The sequence below is a fragment of the Vicugna pacos genome, chromosome 8 (assembly GCF_048564905.1).
Source record: "Vicugna pacos chromosome 8, VicPac4, whole genome shotgun sequence".
Classification (NCBI taxonomy): Eukaryota; Metazoa; Chordata; class Mammalia; order Artiodactyla; family Camelidae; genus Vicugna; species Vicugna pacos.
This window is the reverse complement of record NC_132994.1, coordinates 54446641-54470062: the sequence shown is the minus strand read 5'-3', so window position 1 is coordinate 54470062 and position 23422 is coordinate 54446641. Positions and strand designations below refer to the sequence as shown.

Genomic DNA, 23422 nt, shown 5'->3' with positions numbered 1-23422 from the left:
TTAATTATTTTATTTTCTGAACATAATTCTCCATTTTCATATTCAAACCAATGGTATATTTTGTTTGTGTGTGTGTTTGTTACTGATATGCTCCAGACCTGCTTCCTTGACTAAAGACAGGCTACTTGCTAGTACACTTGTCCATTCTGTCAAGAAGGAGCAAGAATTCCGATCCATCTTTGACCACATTAAGTTGCCACAGGCCAGCAAAAGCACTTCAGAGTCATTTATTCAACACATTGTGTCCTTGGTTCATCATGTTAAAGGTATGTTTTGTATGTTTAGTATTGTGAATTTAGTATGTTGAGTATTGCAGATTTCTCTTGCAAAAAAAAGAAGTTAGGCATAATGATTAATGTATCCCAGCAAGTATATGTAGACACCATTAAAATTTTGAAAAAATAGTTTCATGAAAGAGATAACCAGTCTTGTTGGATTAAGACCGATGAAGATATTTAATAAAAAGTGATTGAAATGCTAAATAGAATTAAAACGTACCTGAAAAATCTGTATCATGATAAAACATGACATAGGTTTATTTAATGCTAGAAGTCTTCTTGAAATGTCCCGTAATGCTATATTTGAAGTGCAGAGTACTTACAGAGTATCTTTCCCTGCATGCATGTGACTTGTGATAATGTACTCTTGGCATAGATTTATAACAAAGTGAGGCAGTATTGTTACTATTATTTATTAAGAATTTCTTTTCAACTTTTAAAGGGACCTGAACACAGTGTTAAATGTTTTGTGTTTTTTTTGTGTGTGTGTGTGTTACTTAATTTGTCATAACACTTAGCTTTTTTATATGACAGATAAGCCAGAAAAAAAATTTATTAGAATTTTTAAAGGGGAAAAAATTCAAGAAACTTAAAAATATGTTAGATAAGTAGTGATGATGTGAATAGTGACTACTTAGGATAATAATGACGACATTTCTTTAGGTCCTAAAGATGATAAGGTGTTTTATTTCAACTAATGTAATTAATGATGTTCTATCTTCACCAGTATGTAATTTTAGTCTCAAAGTTACTGATAATTTTCAAAGATTACTTTTTGGGCAGTTGGGTTTTGTTTTTGTTTGTTTTTGTGTTTAAAAGGTAGCTTACTGTGAAATAGATTCTTACCCAGGAATCTCCATGGCTGTTGCTCTTAAAAGCTGTTTTTTGAAAAAAAAGTTTTTCTTTTGATGTGAGAACAACTCTACATTGTAGTAGCTGAAACTTGTAACTAGCAAGTTCTTTAGGCACTTGATACTTCAAAACAGTGAATAGTTAATGAATTTCTTTTTGACTGTAATTATTTAAACATGGTAACGAGAGTTTTGTTATTGGACTATAACTACGTTTGTGAACCAGTTTATGACCATATTACTTGGTACATAAATTATGAAACATTAACATTTTTTCTTTTTTCACCTTTTTTGACCTGTCTCCACATTTTACAGTTTATTGCTGAAATTTTGAGATCAGATTTTGATAAAATTTTTCCTTTTTCATTTTCTTTTTTTTTTAAAAGAACTGTAGTTATGTTTCATTATTGGTATTGTACAACCGATCTGAACAGCTCTTACTTAATACAGAGCTGAAAATGCCCAGTGATGTTTTCTTTTTCATTGTAACTAGGTCCTGGAATATGTTTTGAAATGGCAAATCCATGTTTCAAAGTAAAATAGCTGTTGAAAGATACAGGCAAAGTTGAATCTTCTGTCTTCCTGGCAAAAATGGCATAAAAACTGAGTTGCTAGCTCAAATTCCTGGGTTTCATGGAATTATGATTGAGGCACTACCCTTGTAGTGGCCGTTTCAAGTTTTAATGATTGGTTATGAGACATGTGCTGGATATTGGGCGGTAAGTTGACACAGATGTATGTTGACCTGTTAAGCAGATAGCTTGCTTCGTAATGTAACGTTTCATGACTTTATACGTCTTTTTATATTACATTTACAGCATATCTTGAAATGGTGTAAAAACTAGTCAGTGTTGATATTTCCAATTTAAAAATTGTTAAACGAAAGACAAGACAGTAATATCAAATGTATTGTCAGGTTTGCCAAGATGCCAGATTTTTGGAGTAGTTAGTGAGTTTAATTGATTTAAAAATGTTTTTCCAACCGAAATGGCAGTACTCAGTTTTTTCTTAAATCCAATTTTTTGTTGTCAACATAGCTCTTGATGAAATACTTTTATTATTTCACTAAAATCAGCTGTGTAGTTACTTCAGTTTTTTGTTTTGTTTTGTTTTCTGCAGTTACTTGAAGTTAAGTTCATTGGTTCATATTGGCAAGGCTTTAAGGACTTTCACATTGTTTCTTTTTGTTCTGTTTGAGGAAGTGTAGTGCGTTATTGAAATGGAATTAGACTCTCAATATATTTATTATTCTTGGAGTTCATGTAATATTGACAGGCACCTATAAGGAACTTTGCATCAGTTAACCTGTTGAGGTGCAAGAAGTAGAAGGGACAGGATAAGAGTTCTTTGTAACACTTGGTTCTCTTCTGCGAGGATTCTTGAGTATTTTTATTTTTTTTTCACCTGCTACATGCCCTTCTGTCATAAATGAAAATCCCTTTTAAAGATAACTAATTGGGCAGTATTTCTCCTAAATCAACAGAGCAATACTTCAAATCACCTGCAATGACCCTAAACGAGAGATTCACTTCATATCAGAAAGCCACTGAAGAACATAGTACCCGGCAAAAGAGCCCTGAGATACACAGGTATATATGCTGTTGAATGGGCGTGTAAAAATGTTGTTTTGATAGGGAGATACTATTTAGATAAGGTTTATTGAAACTATACAAGATTAAACGAGATTATATTGCAACTATATACAAGATGCATGAAACTATAACAGACATTATGACACAAATGAACTTTGATTTATACCTTGAATAAACATGTCCAGTCTTGAAAAATTTGTAATTTACTGTATCTTAATTTTCAGTTTTATTTGATTTAAACTGGTTGTTGGAACTTCAGATGCGAACTCTTATCACTTTCTGTATGGACTTAAATTGTTAACCACGTTTGTATTTTGGGGAGGGGGTTGGATGCTTAGAGTAAGTAACCCTTGAATTTAATCTGCTTCCAGTAAGTTTGTAAAATAAAAACGCTTGGCGAGAGGTAGAATTGTTTTTCATGAAAATGACATGAACGTTGTAGTCAGACAGTTATGTTCAACACCTTGCTGTCTCTCACTTAATTGCATTGTAATAAATTAATCTCTGAACATCCATCTACAAACAGGTAACAATACCTCTTGCAGGATGGTGACAATTAGTAGTATTGGTTATAAAGTGTCTAATTCAGTGCTTAGTCCATAGTAAGCATGGTTTTGGTGGCAACTGCTGAAGAAGCACTGAGCAGATGCAACTGACAGTAGCTTAAAATGGCAAGGAAAGGCACAAAATAAAACTAAAGAGCCACTGAATGTGTAAAAATATTGGAGATACTTAACAAATAATCCTATTTGTATGTTCATTGAGAATATTGAGATAATTGTATGATGATTGACACTTAAAATGATAATACTCAATTTAATCAAAACATGTTTTTCTTTTTTTGATGGTTAAAATAAACTTGGTATTTTCAAAGATCAGGCTTCATTTATGTATAAAAATAATAAGGTTGAAGCATTTTAATTGGTGTTTAATAAATGTAGTTTTTATTGTTTATTAGGAATTAGATTAGTAATTTTGCCATGCTAAATTGGTTGACTGGGAGAGAAACAACTATCATTTCCTTTACAAAAATAGGCACTTTTAGGAATTTTTAGAAGTATAAAGTTAATATGACTACAAATAGACTTTATTTTACATTAAGGAGAATTGACATCTCTCCAAGTGCCCTGAGGAAGCATACGCGTTTAGCAGGGGAAGAGAGAGTTTTTAAGGAAGAAAATCAAAAGGTATGTTTTGAATGAACCTCTTTTTTTTATGTTAACTTCAGCTTAGCTAATGTTGTACTAATAAGTGTAGTTTGTCTAGGCAGAATGTTTACGGGTATCATCTATTTTTAACTTGTTAAATACATTATATATATTTATGGTAGTATGTATAGTGTTTCTTCATAGAAAAAATTAAACTGACACTAAACTGTGTGTCTTAAGTCACACCCAGAATAATTTCTTTAAGTGCTAATGAAAGGAAGAAACTAGTTCTAAGAAAAGGGTAAAGAATCAATGAGTAGACAAAGGAAAAGTATAAAAGCAAAGATTCAAATTATATTAGGGTTTCTGTAAAGTGTAGAGGTGAAATGGATGAGTCAGAATAAGTATTTCTTGACTTATGTGTGCCTAAATTAATATATCTAGGTTGTGAAGAGAGAACAAGAAGTTATCTCCAGTGCTACTGGACATTTTTGATCTGGACTAAGAAATAAGAATTCTAAGAACTGGTTTACAAATGAACAAAAACTGTCACTATTGGAGTATTTGTGAATTGTCAGGGAAGAATGCTTTTAAACTTGAGAAAGGAGCCTGTGAATGACTGGTGTTGGGGTAGGGGGCTCTGAGAATGGAGTTCAGTTGTTAAGCGGCCTCTAATTTATTGATAATTTGAAATTGACATTTTCTAGGTAGATTAATCTATCTGAGAGGCCGTAAAAGTCTAGTAGAAATGCAGAGCAAGGTAAAAAGGGATCAACTGTTTTATAATTAAAAAGTTCGGGGACTTGGAAGAGTATTTGCTTGGTTCAAATCTGGGCATCACCACGTACTGTCTCTGTGATACCAGGAAAGTAATTAGCTTCTTGGACATTAGTTTTCTAATAAGAAAAATGAGAATACATCTGTTTTGCAGAGTTGAATAATTGGTCTGTTATGAAAACGTTGGCATTTTTATTACTAGAAGCTGTTATTAACACTTGTAGTATATAACCTTTTTCATAAGGCATACTATTAGCTTTTTGGATAAGAAATATAGGCCTTGGAAAGAAAGTGGTTTCTATGCATGGGGCATGTTGATTTTAGAAAAATAGATTCCAAGAAAGGAATGCCAATTTTGGCTTTTACTTTCAGTACCTTTTGATCAATGTTGGTTAATTTTGTTTTGCCCACAATTTAGTCTATCCTTGTGCTTTGACAAAGTGAGTGAGTGTCTTCTCTCTTCATTACTCAAACCAGATTTTGATCTAGAGGAGAGAAAATAGTGATAACCGATGGACAAAGGGATATGACTGCTTTTTATCCTTCATCTTGCTAATCAGAATGAACAGTTAACATATATGTAGTACTATGTAATTAATGTATATATATAGTTTGGGGTTTACAAAGTACTTTCGTTTATATTGTTACTTGTGGGCTTGGTAACAACATATTACTAGGTGCATAGAAAGGTTTTTGCTCTTGATTAGATTTTTCTTGTTAGTGTGGGAGCAAATAGGTGAGTAGTTGATACCATTTGGAGATATATTTATACTTTCATTTTTATGAATGTTTATGAACATTATATCTAGTCTTCCCAGACTAAGTACTTCTTATTGTTGAATAGTAGCAAGGATGTCCACAATGCTTAGCATCTTACTGATGTATAATTTTTCTTCATTCCTAGATGCCTCTTTCCATCTTCCTAAATTATATAGTATTTGAAAAAGCAATGGAACAAGAAGGAGGTGAATTGTGACCCAGTTAAACTAATGTCCGTTGCAATACCTGAATTGAGAAAGGGCAGTATATGGCCCAAGATTCTGAGTACAGGATTGGGAATAATATCTTTCTGGCTTTGTTTCTACCCTTGTTCAACCTCAGTTGGTTTCGTTAATCATACTGCGCTTGCATGTTACGGAAATTACAGAACACTTACTTTTGAAGTGGCTTTTATTGGGTTGGTCAACTTATTTGGGAAGAGCTTGATGATAATGAGGCTTAAATAAATGATGTGAGAACCATTACTTTAGGATCCTTTAACTTTGTAGGCAGATGGCTACACCCACAATTGAGTATAACCTCTACCACTGTTCAGTCATTTAAAAACCATTTCGAAGGATAAGGGGTGATAATTAACAAGGATGTGTCAAGTGGAAAATAATTAAATCATTTTATTATATGAAAGTTTATTATAAATTGCTTTAAACAAAAACCTGTGACATTTTCTGGATAATTAGCTTTTAATAACTTCCTCAGTCCCTTTGTGTACACAAATGTTTAGTGAGAACATCAAGTACGTTTTGAAAAGTACGGAAGTAGTATGTTATGATTCGTTCTTTTCTGATACTAAAATGCCAGCTTAGAAACTGGCATAAAGTTTGACTATATATATGCATTTTTTTTCCTATAGCTTCCCTGAAATCTGTATTTTACATCTATCTTTTATAGGGAGATAAAAAATTAAGGTGTGATTCTGCTGATCTTCGACATGACATTGATCGTCGGAGAAAAGAAAGAAGTAAAGAACGGGGGGATTCCAAGGGCTCCAGGGAATCCAGTGGATCAAGAAAGCAGGAAAAAACTCCAAAAGATTACAAGGAATACAAATCTTACAAAGATGACAGGTAATTGTTAACACTGTCTGAGTTAGGTTTTAGCTTCTAATTAGCCTTTAATAATTGTCAGCTTAATTGCTTTCAATTTTGACTGTGTAATCGAATGTTTAAATTTAAACAATTAAAATTATTTGTTTTACAGCAAAAATGTATTTGTCTTTTACACGGCTTATGGTGGATGAGGACAAAAACTTTGGAATAGCAAGCTAACACTGAAAAAAAAAATGACAAATTAATGTGTCCTATTATCCAGGCTACATCAGGAGGTTGGACTTCAATGCAGTGCATTTCTAGAAACAGTTTGTGTAAGAACTTTGGTTCGTTATGCTTGATTCCGCACTTTTTCAACTCATAACACCCAGAGTACAAGAATTTTAAACTGATATCTAGTGGTTTAACATGGGAGAGATGGGGGGAGGAAGGACTAGTTTTATGAAATAGCAATGTGTATTAGTCTTTCAAAGTAATGTTTCCATGGATACTGTTAGCAGTGGTAAGAGTTAACGCAGGTATGACCTTTTCGAGTGTTGCATTAGAATCATGTAAAATTGATCATCATAGAGTCAAATAAATAATAGGAATACTAAGTATCATAGATAATCGTTTTTCTTGCTATTCATTAGGTAAATGGTGGATTTTACTTGTGTTTTAAAATTTATGACTGGTATTTTTTATAGCATATGCTTTTTATTTCAATAATGGAGTTACAGCCCAAACCATTCCAACTGTTCTCACCCAGGGTGTACAAACTGCAGTCATTTTGAAACTTGGCCTTAAGAACATTCTTACTTTTTCCTACTCTTCTCTTCCTTTCATAAAGTAAAAATAAAGTTAAAAATATTGAAGAACTGACCCTTATTCTTGAAGTTTCCAGACTGCTAGTCTCTAACTGGCATGTCATAGCATGTTTTTCAGTAGTGATGTAAAACAAATATTGAAAGAGAATGGAAACATATTATGTCAAAGTTTAACACCCAATCATTTTAGTTATGTAATGATTTTAATAGGGGATAGTTTTTTTGACTTGAAAAATATCCCTTTTATTATAAGATTCAACAGGGTCATTCTTTTTAAAAATAGCACTTTTTTTTGTTTCCTTTATTTATTTTGCAGTAAACATAAAAGTAGAGAGCAAGATCATTCTCGATCTTCATCCTCTTCAGCATCACCTTCTTCTCCCAGTTCTCGAGAAGAAAAGGAGAGTAAGAAGGAAAGAGAAGAAGAATTTAAAACTCACCATGAACTGAAAGAATACTCAGGCTTTGCAGGAGTTAGCCGACCACGAGGAACCTTTGTAAGTAATAAAATTATCTTTGATTGTTTGATAGAACTTTAGAGTATTGTACATAAGGAAAGTATATGATTTAGATATTGTCTACTGTATCAGTCATTACCCCTATAGTCAGAATTAGTCTTGAAAAGTGAAATGGTATTTGAAATATCTTCATTAAGAAATGCCATTTAGGGGGAATGAGGAGGGGCTGGAGCTGGGATGGTGCTTTCTTTGTATATAAAGTAAAAAAAATGAATGTTTTTGCCTAATTTGAAAAAGATAAAATGCCATTTTGAGATCTAGAAGCATCTGTACAATCTAGATACTTAAGTTTGGAATCAATAACTGTACATAATGCTTAAAGACCCAAGAGTCAAGGAAAGTTAATGATTGAGATCAATTTCTTTAATCACTTAGTTTTTGAAATGGTATCTTGAAACAAATAAAATCCTTACGTTCATTTGTGTATTAACAGCTATTTTCATTTTTGCCTGTTTTCTTCAAGTCCTTGTTTATAAGTGTATCAATCATAGAAATCATATAACTTTTCTTTTTATTTTACATAACATACATTTCTCCATGTTTTTGTAAATTTGTTATAATTATTAATTTAATGACTTCATAGTAGTGCATCTTCTTGACTCTTTAATTTCTAGATTCAGACTCCTACTTTGAGCAAGTATCCAGTTGGTTATTAGTAGGGTTCATTAACTAGATCATTTGGGAAAGAGAAGAGCTTTGCTTTTGTAATGGTGATGATGTAGTTGAACACTTGGGACTCTTATGTAATTCAAAGGAATTAGACAACTCTTTTGGCTAGTAAAAGGGAGAACAACCAGCTTGATTATTTTAAAATATTAGTTCAGGCCATGAAAGTGCAGTATTCTAACACTTAGGTTGACTGTGCATTTCTTCTTAACCTACTCAACTTTTCAGTAGGCAGAATTTTTTGCCTCCCAACTGGTATAAAATGGCCACCCTTTGCAGCCTCAGTGGCTATGAAATTGAGATTTAGGAAGGAAATTAGGGAGTATGCTTTTTGTTACTGCAGTAAAATTAGAGTTTGCATGTAACTTAATACCTTTTGATTTCATTACTAAACAACTTTGTTAATGTTAATCAGTTTCGAATTAGAGGCAGAGGAAGAGCCAGAGGAGTTTTTGCTGGGACAAATACTGGTCCAAACAACTCAAATACTACTTTTCAAAAGAGACCGAAGGAAGAGGAATGGGATCCAGAATATACCCCAAAGAGCAAGAAGTACTTCTTGGTGGGTGTTAGAAATCTCTGTTTATTTGGTTTGCATTAATTTTCAAAGCATACTGGGTGAATACATTTGAGTACAGGTATCCACTACTGTGAGACAATTTCACCATAATGTGGGAAACCTTTTTAAAAATTCATTACCCAGATGATTTGAAGTTTTGAAAATGTGGGTCCCTTTAGTCCTGTTTATACTTTATTAATATCTCCTATGGGCTGATCAGGGTGAAGTAAAAATATACCTGATTTGATAGCCACATTCAGAGAAGAACATTAATTTGTTTCGTATCTGTCTGTAAAGACGGTGGCAGTTGTAGAAACTTCTCATTAAGATTTACCTTTCATCGCAGTTATTTGTTTAAATGAACAGGCAAGGAGAATTCTTTCACAGCACATGTAATTAAGAATCACAGGAGGCTGTTAACTTTTATTGGAGTAAATAGAAGATGAAATACTACATTCTGGAAAACTTGCTAGATACACACTAATTTGGTGGTTCCTTATGATGCTCTTCTCTCTAAAGTAGTTTTCTAAGGGATGAAGCTAGAGGAGGTGGGTCCTGAAAAAAATCTCTAGATAATGATACAAATTTTCTGCTCTTTTGGCATGGGGGAAGAGGGTTCATCCTATGTTATAGACAGCAAGAAAATACCAAAAACTATTAGCAGGAATACTCATTTTTGTCATAGCTCCTTGCGGAAGACTAGTTGTTTTGTTTAAATGAGGAGAAAATAGTATTGGATTTTGTAGAAATGTGTCTTTCATTTGGCTTTTTATGAATATATTTTGAGTAAACTTGAATGTCCATGACATCTACTAAGTAAGAGTATAGAGCTGTAGTCTGAAGTAGAGCTATATTTTGTTTCAAGACTGGGAATTGTAGTTGGTTCAAAAATTGATTTCCATTTGCCCCTTTTTTTGGGTACTTTAATGAGCAAGAGTCTGAAAAAGTTAAGTATAGTTTTACAGAACACATTATGTATAATGTTTACGCAGCATATATTCCTGTGAGGAGAAATTTATGCTTGAGTTGACAATCTGAAAAGCAAAAGTGAATCATCCTGATGGAGAGAACTCCAGTACTCAGCAGGCTAGATGGTCGGTATAATTTTGGGAAGGTTAAGAAAAAACAGGAGCCAACTTGTGGAAGGCCATAATACTGTAATAAATGTGGATGTTAGGCAGAGTTTAGGAAAGCATGAATGTGAAAACAGATCTGAGAAATATTGAGAGTCTGAACTAAGAGGCTAGATTTGAGGAAAGTTAAGAAAATAACATTTATTAGTATTTCTTCAGGGACCCACTAGTTGGGTGTTGGTAGTGAGAAGAAGGAATCTCTCCAAGATAGGGAATATAGGGTAAAGAAGCTCATTGGAGGTGAAGATTAAGTTTTGTTTTTGAAATGCCTGGGAGAAATTGAGTGGAGGTATGCAATAAATAGGTAATTGCTAATGCAGGTATGGAGAGAAAAATCTAGACTAAGCCATCATCTTACCAGTCACAAAGCCACAATAAGATCACCCAGTATGAAGAGAAGAGATTATAAAGCCAGCCTTTCAAAGGTGGGGTGAGGAATGAGAGTAATAATGCCAGACAAGTAGAACAGATGTGGAAGTTGAGGCAAGTGAGAAGTGAACAATTAGATAGTAATTAATTGCTTAACACTTCACATTTTACAAATACTTAATTTAGGCCAGACCTTGACTTTTTATGGCATTCTTTTAAGTATCTGGTACCATAATTTTTGTCTTAAATTGGGACATAATCATTTTTGCTTGACACGTAATTAGGTATTAATCAAGAGTGTTACTTTAAAAATTTAGCCACTTGTAAGTAGCAGTAACATTTTTTATGTTGCTTTTCTGGGATGTATTTAAAAATCTTTGTTTCTGTATAAGACGTACATGTACATTTGTCACAGACTAATGTTCACTAGAAGTGAAATTAACACCACATTTTTCCTTAAAAATCAGTTCCCAAAGTTAATTATTTTGGTTCTTAATGAGCCATTGGAATGACAACTTTGGTTTTCACATGGGTATTTGAATTTAAAATATTTTACATATTCTGCAAAGATACTAGACTTTTCAGACAGCTAATGTTGAGAATAGAAATATATAAAAATTATAATTGAGAATAAATGAAGTTGAAAACTATAGATTCTTCTAGGTTCTTTCAGAATAATCGACAAGCATGGAAATTTTGTCCATAGTAATGAAACGTTAATACTTAGTAGTGACAATAATGAGTGACATTTATTGAGTATATGTACCATGCTAGACATCATTCTAAGTGTTTTACATATATTTATTTTCATGCTTATAAAGTCCTTTTGAGGTAGGGTCATTATCCACTTGTACGGATGAAAAACCGAGGTACAGAGATGAGCAGCTTGACCAAAGATACATGGCCAGTAGGAGTGGGGTCAGGATTGAACCCATGCCTTGGTCTCCAAAGCCAAGGTTCTTAAAGTACCGTTATCGTTTTTCCTCTAGTCCTGAGTAATAACATTTGTTCATTTATTGTTTTCTTATCTGAAACTCCCCATTTCAGAACTTTGAATTATGCAAAGATAAAGTAATGTTTTCAATAATAAGTACTCCAGGAAGGAGAACAGCGTTAGAACCTGAAATTCTGTTCAGGGGTGAGAGTATGTGAAGAGTTGGAGCAAGTGCAAAAGTACTGATATGGGCAAATTATTGATGTTGAGTTGATGCCATCTGAGGAAAAGAAAATCCCTGGTGGGGAAAGGGTTTGGATTGGAGTTTTAATAAATTAATTGTTTGAAACTCAGTCATTCTGTAAGGAAGAAATAAGAGGATTCAGAAGATCTTGGTTCTAATATGGCCTCCTTTCTTAACATATTTTTGGCTGTGTATTACAAATATCTAATGTCCCCTTTATCATCTGTGAATTTTTTAAAATTGTAATAAGAGTAAAATCTTGGATGTAAGAATTTGAGGATTATGCTTAGCAACAATATGTCACTTAGGTAGCTGCTAGGATACCCTCTGAAAAAAATGTAGTCTTCTAGCTTCTGTTTTGTTTATTTTCAGATGATTTTATGTTTAAAAGTAATGGCTAGTTAAACTCTGGTGTCTAGCTTTGCCACTATTTCTATTTCTATTTCAGCTAACTCTTAGCTACCTCGTATGGTAATCATTTACTGTCACCAAGATAGCTGGGAAATGTATTCTGTGGATGATGGGCATACGAGGCAGTGGAAAAGACTGGCTCTGTAGCCTTGGGCAAGTTACTTAATTTCTCTGTGCCTCATTTTCTTTATATCTAAAGTGGGGTTAATTAAGAGTATTTTACAGGATTGTTCTGAGGATTAGATGAGTAAATACATGGAAAGTGCTCCGAACAGTGCCTCATTCTTACTAATAAGCACCCTATAAGCTTTGTTAATACTACCATGGTTTGAGTGCTTGCTTGTCAGACACTGGGCTGGGCACTTTCAGATCATTTGTGTTCCTTCAAGGTTATCTTGTTTTTTAAAATGAGGAAGTAAAGTTACACAGTTTCTGTTAAGATTTAAACCCATGCGTCTGGCTTCAAAACTTAATTGTTTCTTCCTACAAGTCCATGGAATACTGTGTAAATACCTCAAACAAAAAACCACAAACTCTATAAAATTAGTTGTGCTAGTACCAAAAGGAATCCTGAAATTAATGTAATTGTATGTGCATATTATTTTGAGAGGCAGACTATTGTAAAATAGTTTATTCTGGGTTTACAGTTAAAATTCCTGACATTGAAATTTATACTTATGACAGTTCCTACATTCATTCTTCGAGCCATGCATACCTTTAGCTAGTCATCTTTCATTGGTTTGCTAGATTATTAGAAATTGGTAAGGACTCTTTCTTACAGTCTGTTAATTACATGTGAACTTTTCAAATCATGCAGAAGGGTGATCTGTTTACATGAATATGCACAAAGGCACATTCCATGTTTTAAAAAGGTGCTCATGCAATATATAAAAAATGTTTTAGTGTCTTTTGGACAGTTGATCAGTATCAGTACTCCATGTTATGCAGCATTGTTGGCATTATGCCTATCATCTTACAGAGGGGCATCATTCCCATTTTGTAGGTATAAACCTGAGTTTGAGGTGGGCAGCAGTTAATCAAATTATATTACAGGAGAACTTTGACTTTGTATTTTGGGATGTAATACTCATCTACTCACCCACAAAGTCAAGTACTTTTCAATTCTGCAGATTGTTTTGATTAATGGAATAATTTGTAATTTGGGAAACATCTATATTTGGATACAGTTAATGAAAAATTAAGGTTGGAATGTAATAGCTGCAGTATTTTAGGTTAGTGAAGAAGTAAGTTGAAGTATTACTCTAGGGACCATGCTGTTGTGATTTCGCATGTGAGATTCCCTTGCCCAGAAGATTGATGTGTAATACATACTGATTTAGATGTAAATCTCAGGATTTTAAAAATCTGTTCCTATATGGGAGGTATAATTCTAACCACCTATTTTATTTGGTTAATATTACTGATGATGTTGTAATGACGTTTTTTATACTTTGTCGCATATTTACGACTAATTTTGTGAGGAAAATATCTCATTTACATGCAGTGTATGAATAAGTAGACATATATTGAAATAATAATGGAAAGCAAAAAAGTAAAAATTAGGAAATTGGCAGTAATTTAGCAGTTGAGATTCTCCAAAAAATTATCTGGGCTCTCAAATGCTTGGGTTACTAAGCAGTAAGATGTAATTACTTGCTTTCACGATACAGTATATGTTTGTTAAAAAGTTCAATTTTATTGGTTTTGTTTTGTTGTGTTTAGAACAGTACCAATCTCATATATCCAATCTGCAGAAAGTTTTTGCCATGACTTACTATTAGGGATATAGTCATCTTCCTTACAAAAAAGATATTTCAGTGATGATTGTTTTTTAACCTTTCTGTAGCATGATGACAGAGATGATGGTGTGGATTATTGGGCCAAAAGAGGAAGAGGTCGTGGTACCTTTCAGCGTGGCAGAGGGCGCTTTAACTTCAAAAAATCAGGTAGCAGTCCAAAATGGACTCATGATAAATACCAAGGGGATGGGATTGTTGAAGATGAAGAGGAGACCATGGAAAATAATGAAGAAAAGAAGGACAGGCGCAAAGAAGAAAAGGTAGAAATTTTCAACTTGTTGGTGATTCTAACAGATTTTCTTTATATGTATGGGTTTGGTGGGCCAGTTTATTTAATTTTTAGAAAAAGTGATTATTTTGGATCATTTTCACTCTTCATACTTTTGCTAATCTTTATTTTCTCTCTCTTTTTTAAAAATAGGAATAATAAATCTGAAGTGAGATTGCAACAGAGAACAGAACTTGCACCCACCATTTTTTTACATGATTTTTGTTTTCAAATAAGAATGTAAGCATTTTACTTAAATTTTACTGTTTGCAAGTAGTCTAGAGAAATTTTGTTTTAAGTCTTCAAATATCTTGAAAAATAGTAGACTGTATGTTGAAAATTGTACTGAAATAAAGTAGAAAATTGTTACGTACCATATTTGTAACTATCAACTTTTAAAAAAATACTTTTACTGTTTTTGTTACATGCATTGTAATTCTGCTTTGTCTATAAGATATGGTCAAGTACAGCTCTGTGAAAGTTCTAATTCTCTTCCCTCCCTGTTTGTTAATGATTATTCTGAAGTAAACGTTAGCTCTACATACCCTGGACGGCAATTGTTTATAGAGACCACATTAATTATTTTAATGGTATACATCTATTTAACATTCTCTTTAATTCAAACACACTACATTGTAGGGTGACTAATTTTTGAAGTATACCACAGAAAAAATTGTTACTTTGGTAAACTAAGCTAGTTTAACACCTAAGCAAATGTTTAAGAAAGGAAAAAAGGCTTTGCCAATAACTAAAAAAAAAATAGTACAAGCTTTTAAAAGTTAGATTGAAAAGTATGAGGTTTTTTTTTTTTTTATACTGAAAGCAAACAGTGGCCTATAAAAATCATTCTTAGGAGCCATTATTTAAGCTCAAAATTCAGTGTTCTCTTTCTGTTCTTATTTGAAAGTTTTGAGTCATGGTCTTAGGTATCAGCTATTTTTTGAGCGAGGAAACTGGTTTGTAACAATACAAATAAAAACCCCATTGCTACCAAATGTCTTATTTTAAAAAAAGAAAGACGAAACCTATAATCCTGGTATTGGTGTGGAAGAGGATTATCCTGCAGAATAACCTGATACGTTAAAAAGATGTGTACCTGATTTCATATCTTACATATTTATTTGAGCTTTTGAACAGATGAATCATTAGTTTGTAGTCTAACCATAAGGAAAAATAGGTGAACAGAATATACTGTTCATTAGTAGTATTTTAAGTAACTTGTTTTTCAAATGTCATCAATAAAAAATTTGACAGGAAGCTTGTTGCAGCATTGATCTAACTTGTTTATTATTTTTTCCATATTCAAATTGCAGTTTGTAAAATGGGTTTTTCTTCTCAAGGGTTCTATTCAGATAGATAATATTTCAAATGTGAATTACCTTTGTGTTTATGCTGGTATCTCATAAAAGGAATGAAAATCCAAAATAGTACATTTCAGTGTTAAATCTGTCTGCTCTGTAAGCATATATGATAAAAGTAGTCAAATTTCATTTGCTAATTCAGCATCTAAATTAGTTGTATATGTTTACATTAAAAGGGGCTAATGTTTATTCTGTTGGTGTAAACTTTTAAACATCTTAAGTGTATGGCTCTTCCATTCTCACTGATGATTTGCAATTCTTCTAGCACCTTGATTGCAGTCAGGAACATTAGCTAAGAGCTGTAAGAGGGAAAAATATGAAAACAAAACTCAGTGTACGTGATGCTCATGGCCCTGAGATCCTTAAGTATTGCATGATTTCTCCTATTTTGTTCTTCTGAAGTTGTTAAAGCAGAGGAAATACTGTCATAGCAAGTATGTGTTGCATTAATTAGGACATAACTAATACTCTCCTAGTCAGAATAATACTTAATTACATGCTGAAGCAACATGGATTTGATCTATATGACAGGAAAATTTTCACAACCATTTTATTTTATACAAATAAATTTAGCTTTTACTTTAGCAGTTACTGGTTAGATTACTGAATTTATGCATGACTATAAATGTGCAGTTTTGCTTTTCCACATAAGACAGCAGGGAAAGGGAGATTACTGAGAAATTATTTAATAGGGAGTGGGGAAAAAGCTACCTGAAAAGTCCTGTCAGGAGGTTATGTTTTAAGTGCAAATGCATTGCTTTAACCCAAATATATACATGATTTGATTACTTTTATTAAAATTGAGGAAAGTATCCTACCAGAATATAGTAAGAACTGTGATTGGGGAAACACTGCGATAGAATACCATTGTGGGTGTTAACTTTTTCAGAGCCAAGCACATAAAAAGTAACCTGTGTGAATTTTTTTAAACCACAGTTTAACTCCACACTTCACGACATGTTATAAAAGCTGAACGGTTCTTTTACAAGTGCCAGAATATAGTAACTCTGATACCTGCATTAACAGACTTCTTTTTGCCTAGAGAAGGAAAATAAAAATGAACCAAAGGATACTTCCAGAAAGGATTAAGAAAGCTTTTTAAGAAGGCCATGACTCAGTCCTTAGGTGTGTATCTCTCTCAACATCCTAGAAATTTTAATATAAAGAGCAAAATTTGTTTTTCCAATTGCAGCCTACTTCAAGAAATTACTGTTATTCCCTTTTGTCACAGTTAAAATCAAGTGTTGGGAATTCAGTTATAATTTGAGTAAAAATATACCCAATAAGAATGAATGTAGATGGCTAAACGATTCTTACTCAGTGTGATGTATAATGCAACAGGGACCCTTGTAAATTGTCATATGCCAATAAAATGTCGTAAGTGGTAATAACTGTTGTTTGTTTACCTGATTTTGAGATTATTTCTTTGTCTGTCTATATAACTGATTTCCATGGCTTGTTTCTAGATTTTAGAATACTGGCTCACCTGTTAGTAAAATTACTAGTATAGTGTGATTTTTGGGGGGGGGGAGTTGATAAATGTTTTATAAAATTGCTCAAATCCCTATTTGTTTTTTTTTCTTTTTCCCCTGGGAAAATGGGAAATTCTGTAGTGGATAATTCCAAGCCATTATTAGAGAACACAAGAACTCCAGATTTCTAGTCTACCTCTCCTGTTCTCGTGTTCATAGAGGAACTTGTCAGCTCTAATATGGTGGAGAATCAGTATTACTTCTCCTCTTTCTAAAAATAATAGTAGTCAGTAGATAACTGAAGAGTGTTTTTTTGATGTGGTTTTGTGTGTGTGTGTGTGTGTGTGTGTGTGTGTGTGTCTTTGTTCGCTTTTCAGTAAGATCTGGTGCAATTATTACCATGTCCATCTTCTAAGTTATTTGAAATATAAAATGAGCCATTCTGCAGTTTCAAACAAAAGATTTTGACAAATATTTGTGCTAACACAGATAAGTTTTGCCTAATATAAATAGCAAATTATCCCTTTAAAACTTTGTCAAAGAAATAACTCTGTGTATGCCCAACTATACTGGATAATTTTAACGTTATGTACTAGCTACCTTTGTAAAAGTGTGTTATCTTACTGGGGACAATTATTTAACTTTTTTTTTAAGAGTTGCGTTTTTCTTTTTCTCTTTGAGTTTCAACTGGAATCCCTTTGGGATATACTTTATTCCATATGGAACAATATTCCTTTCACATTCAGAAAGAGAAGTGCAAAGAATTATCTGTGTTTATGAAGTTGCTAAATAGGGAAGACACATGGAGAAATAAACTTCACTGTCATGGAACTGTATTTGACTAGAGTCAGTCTGAGTAGTAGATTGTGATACATCCCTCAACAAAATTTTGGAATATTATCTGTTCCATACATGTAGGGTTCTCAGTTGAAATCATTATCATTAAATCTGAATGTCAAGGGTCTAATGGTTCAGTTTATTGAGGCAGATGTTAAAACTTCATTAACATAGACTCCTAATTTTTAAGTGAAAAAGTTTTGTTACTCGATTATTGGAATCCAGGAATATATAGAAGTTACTGTATTCCATTGTCTGACTTGAGAGCCTTTGTAGAGATTGTTTAGATTTAGGAGCTGAACTCATGTTTTTCAGAAACATTCAGTTATGATTAGTGTGTGTCAGTTACGCAAATGAAGCCAAAGCTGTACATTAAGTGTACTAGTTCTTTTTATATTGTTATGTTACCTCCTTATAGTTTGGCTTTTAAAAATGGATCCCACTGGTTAAAAAAGAGAAAGAACAGGCATTAGAATGGCACTTCACCACTACTAGAAGAAAAATTCCAAGTAATGTTTCTTTAATTATAATGATCTGTACATAAGAAAAATTTTTCTAAGGACACTTGAGATGTTTCACATCTGTGAACTGATCTGCAGTGCTCTTAAAATGCAGAAGATAATCTGGGTTCTTGAAGTAGAAAAGGGGTAGGTAAGTCTTTATGCTATTCTCCTAAAATTGGAATCAGATTTTTCTTAGTAATCTCTTTTGATTCAATAATGAGCCCTCCCTTTAATAAAAGTAGATAATAGTAAGTACACTGTACAATTAGGTGATGACGGTTATATATTCACAGCATGAACTGTGTATTTGGCAATGGTAACTTCTTGATACTATTCTAGTAATTGCAAATTCCATGGCTTGTAAAGGGCCCCAGATAAAAATAAAGAATACCACTTTCGCCATTTGAAGCAACATGGATGTTCCTGGAGAATGTCATTCTAAGTGAAGCCAGAAAGAGAAAGAAAAATACCATATAAGATTGCTCATATGTGGAATCTTAAAAAAAAAAAAAAACGTAAATACAAAACAGAAACAGACTCATAGACATAGAATACAAACTTGTGGTTGCCAAGGGGGAGGGGGTGGGAAGGGACAGACTGGGATTTCAAAATGTAGAATAGATAAATAAGATACTATATGGCATAGGGAAATATATACAGATCTTGTGGTAGCTCACAGTGGAAAAAATGTGACAATGAATGTATGTATGTTCATGTATAACTGAAAAGTTGTGCTCTACACTGGAATTTGATAAAACATAAAATGACTAGCTCAATAAAAAAATGTTAAAAAAAAAAACACTTTCACCCTCCAGAATAGTAGTTTAGTTGCAAACTTCTCTTGTCCTTGATTATGGGAGGTCATAGTTTTTCTTTTGTCATATTTATACTGGAAAGGGAAAACTAGAAACTTAAACTTCCAGGCTAGTTCTAAGGGTGCCATGAGGGGAATGTTAAATACAGTTGGAATTTTTTTTTTTTTTGCAGGGGGGAAAGAAATGGAATATCAGCAAATGTATGCATAAAGAGATACTTATACAGCATTTAACTGGTTAATGTCAGTTTATAATTATCTTTTACTCCTATGTTTGGTGATGATACTTAACTTTCAGACTCAAAAATGTCAGCTCATTTTCACTGCTGTGGTAACTGGTAAAGATATTTATCATTTGCCCTAGTTGCTGCATTAGTCTTCTAGTTTGGACACCTGAACTTTTAAATTTCATCTTCTTAATGGCCATCTGTGGGACATTTTTCAATTGAAAATTGTCTAAAATAAGCTAAAAATTCTTCAGTGTCTTCTCGTTGCCTAAATCTTAGTCAAGGTGAACTGCAGGAATTTCCTGTTCCCGCAAGGTGAGCTGCTTTTTTTTTTTTTTTGCTTTGTTGCCTTATCCCACTCCTTGTTCACTTAGGTATCTTAAAATCTTAAATCCTAGCAAAAGGGAAAAAAAAAATCTGAAAAGCCCTCTTGTCTTCGTTTTTTTAGGCTAGCAACTGATTGTTTATGTGTTTTGCTTTGCTAGAGTAAATATTAGCACTTTGCATTGTGTTTGGTGTACATACTACATGTAATAAGTGCTCCTTGAGTATAAATGAAAGTATGATAACTGCATTATATGGAGAGATTGGCATTTGATTGGCATAAGCCGATTTATGGCTCTTGCTGAAACATAATTCCATCTAAGCTACCTTAAAAATGTGCTTAACGGGAGAGTTCAAGTTGCTATGAACGAGTTGGATCTTTTTATAAATGGCTCAAGTTGCCTCTTGTGTGTTGTTTTGGAGAAGTGTTTAATATTATTTTTAAGAGAAAATATTTAGTATATTTAGAGGAAGGAGAACCAGAAGCTTGAGTTCTGAAATAATGTCATGTGATTAATTGGGAAAGGTATGTTTACTGTAGAAAAATGATGGCTGAGATGGGTATAGCAGTCTTCAAGTACTTGAAAGGGCTTTCCCTTAGAAAGGGAAATAGAGTCAAATTCAAACTATATAGGACCCGGAAGAGCATTTGATACCACTTTATCCAGTCTCATCACTTTAATGTATTCTGTTTTTGCAGGGCAGAATCAGAGCCAGTAGGTAAAAGTAATAGGTATGTAGACTCACTGTCTCAACTGATTTTCACAACTAGATATTTAAAAAGAGTGGGCAGCATGTGAATAACAAAAGTTTTCTGTTTATAGAAGTATGGAGAATCTGGAAGGAATGCTGTGCTATCTGAAGCAAAACTTTTTTCTAGTTCTCAGGATTGCTTAAGATCAAGAACTGCATTTTACTCTCAGGTGTTTGCTTTATTAAACTGATTAACTGAAATAGTGACAAAAAGAAGTGCTGTATTATTGCTACAGTTTTTTGATGTTGTGATAGGAATGAACTTTGATATTTTTTAATAAGACATGCCATATCCTTTATGACATGCCAAATCTTTGGATGACAAATAACTTGCTATTAAGTGTTAAGACAATCAAAATAAGTTATTTGGGATTTTTATGAAGAAAAGTTTGAAAAATTCCTGTTACTTGGACCATGACAGTATTAAAAATTATGAGTTGATTTTTGCTAAAATTGAAAACGATTAAATGGAAATGTTAAGAGTACTGATAACTGGACTGGATGATCCAGAGCAGAGTAAAACTGGAAGGACATTTTTTTTTCTGCTCTGGATTTTAACCAACTCTTTAAGTGACTAACAAGAGTCAAGGCATATGTATTTGTGAACATGATTATATCAAAAAGGACAGAATCCATTAAATCATATGAATCTTTTAAAAATAATGGAACCAGAAAAATCAAGCAGCAGTTCACTTTTATTCTTTTAGCAAGGTCTAGCTATAGTAGAATACTTTTGTTCAAAAATAGTATGAGTAGCTAATAAACACATAGGGCTTTTGGACTCAGAAACACTAAGTACAGTAACCTAGGCTTTCTTTTTATACAAATTATTTTAAGGTCCAAATAAAATAAGTCTTGCTTTTAGACAAACATTTAACTTAGATTTTGTGATTTTAATATACCACAAGTGAATAGCAGTTTATAGATATATAGTAGGTACCGCTATATAGGTAGTAGATCTCAATTCTTAGGTTACTGGATCATTTTTATTGTCAATACCAAAAAACAGGAGATTTTCAGAAGAATTTAATTTGAAACATGGTTTTAATATCAAGGAAAATCTTGGTCTTTTTTACTGTATTTTTATTGAAGTATAGTCAGTTTACAGTGTGTCAATTTCTGGTGTGCAGCATAATGCTTTGGTCGTACATGAACATACGTGTATTCTTTTTCACCATAATTTACTATAAGATATTGAATATAGTTCCCTGTTCTATACAGTATGAACTTGTTTATCTATTTTATATATACTAATTAGTAACTGCAAGCCTTGAACTCCCAATTTATCCCTTCCTACCCCCTTCCCCTCTGGTAACCATAAGTTTGTGAGTTTGTTTTGAAAGTTCATTTGTCTTTTTTTTTTAAGATTCCACATATAAGTAATATATTGTATAAATACTTTTTTTTCTCTTTCTGGTTTACTTAGAATGACAATCTCCAGGTACATCCATGTTGCTGCAAATGGCATTATTTTTTATGGCTGAGTAGAGTTCCATCATATAAATATACCACAACTTCTTTATCCAGTCATCTGTTGATGGACATTGGTCTTAATTTGAGTGTCAAATAATACATTTTTTGAATAAACAATTGTACAGTGTTAATGAACCTTTAAGAGGTATGTAGTCTTTAAATAGTGCTGGTCAGTTTAAGTGTACTGTATTACTACTTACTTGCCACTGAGAGGTTTCAAATATAGGCAGCAGAACAAAAGGAAAAAGGCCCTAAGTATTTTTCTTCTTTTTGAAATGTAAAGTTGTTAAGTGAAATTTCTGAGCATATGCATCCCAATCTGGGTATCACCTTTTCATGAGACCCTATGGTTAAGGTTGGAGAGGCGATTGCCTACTTGGTAGAATGTTAAATTGTATTCTACCCCATTACTTGAGATAATTGTAATAATTTGAGTTCTAATCACCTAAAACTTAAGGCTAATGGGTTTCTACTGGGTAGTTGGCAAGACTGAGTACACATCTTTCTAGTCTTTGTTCAAACCAGCCATCAGCCTCTCTCCATTTATTCACTGGGAAAGTATGCCTAGCATTGAGGGTAAAGCCAGATAAAAAATTATTGGTCTTGGGGATCCAGAACATAGTGTGATGATTAACTATAATGTATTATTAGTGGTTCTGGGGAAATGGAAACATACATCTAGATAACAAAACCAAGTATCTTTAGACAGCATTTGCTATTAAACTAGGTGACACGCTTTTCCCAGGGACCCACAAATACCGGGTTGAGGACAAACCACCAACCTGCCTGGTACTGGTGTGAGTAGAAGGAAGAATTGGGGTAGCATCTGACAGTCTTGAGAAAAGGAGAATCTCAAATGAGTCTACTGAAATGGGTTTTGTCCTCTTCGGTACTGAGCACAAGGTACCTCCAGTAAGGATGGGAGAGGCTGAAGTAGTTTATACCCCCCTCAGTGAACTCTCAAATCGGACCTGTCAAGACAAGACTCCCTTTTATGGACAGGACCCCACACTGAGGAGAAATTATGAAAGGGGAATCACAATGAGCAGGGTAGAGACAGTAGACAGAGGAGAGGGCTTAGATTCAACTGGGAAGGGGAATTTGGCCAGGAAAATCTTAGAAAACATGCCATCATATTTCTGAACACCACTCAAAAATGGCAGAAAAGGTAGTTCTGTAAAGCCAAAAAAGTTTTACTGAACTCTACATCATTCTAGAAGTTCAGGAAAATAATTTCACTTAAAAGTGAATAATAAAAAAATCTTAATGTCAAATCTCATAAAAAGTTACCAAGATGTGGTATGTATGAATACTTAAGTAAACGTAAAATGGAGGAAGGATCTCTGAAGAATTGATTTTAAGGGGAAATTGTCAGCAAAGAATTCATGGAGGATGTAGCATTTGACCTGGGCCTGCCTTGCTGTTACCTAAAGTTGAACATTGAGCTGTATTAATATGGCATCCTGAAGGAGCTTTAGC

General features: G+C 33.2%; 1 protein-coding gene across 6 annotated transcripts in view; it reads left to right on the top strand.

Annotated features, from left to right (window-relative positions):
- BCLAF1 (BCL2 associated transcription factor 1) overlaps nucleotides 1-16931 on the top strand; it is a 28133-nt gene extending 11202 nt beyond the window's left edge. For 2 of the 6 annotated variants that reach the window (XM_031680025.2, XM_006200083.4), the window contains exons 6-13: nucleotides 97-266; nucleotides 2613-2718; nucleotides 3824-3908; nucleotides 6315-6490; nucleotides 7595-7775; nucleotides 8878-9024; nucleotides 13959-14171; nucleotides 14333-16931. In XM_031680025.2, the coding sequence (XP_031535885.1) occupies nucleotides 97-266; nucleotides 2613-2718; nucleotides 3824-3908; nucleotides 6315-6490; nucleotides 7595-7775; nucleotides 8878-9024; nucleotides 13959-14171; nucleotides 14333-14338 (1084 nt within the window). In that variant the 3' untranslated portion in view covers nucleotides 14339-16931. Of the gene's footprint in view, nucleotides 1-96; nucleotides 267-2612; nucleotides 2719-3823; nucleotides 3909-6314; nucleotides 6491-6623; nucleotides 6787-7594; nucleotides 7776-8877; nucleotides 9025-13958; nucleotides 14172-14332 lie in introns of all 6 variants that reach the window. The other 4 variants (XM_072965906.1, XM_015235832.3, XR_001458581.3 and 1 more) reach the window with 3 other exon arrangements.
- Nucleotides 16932-23422: the final 6491 nt, after the last annotated feature.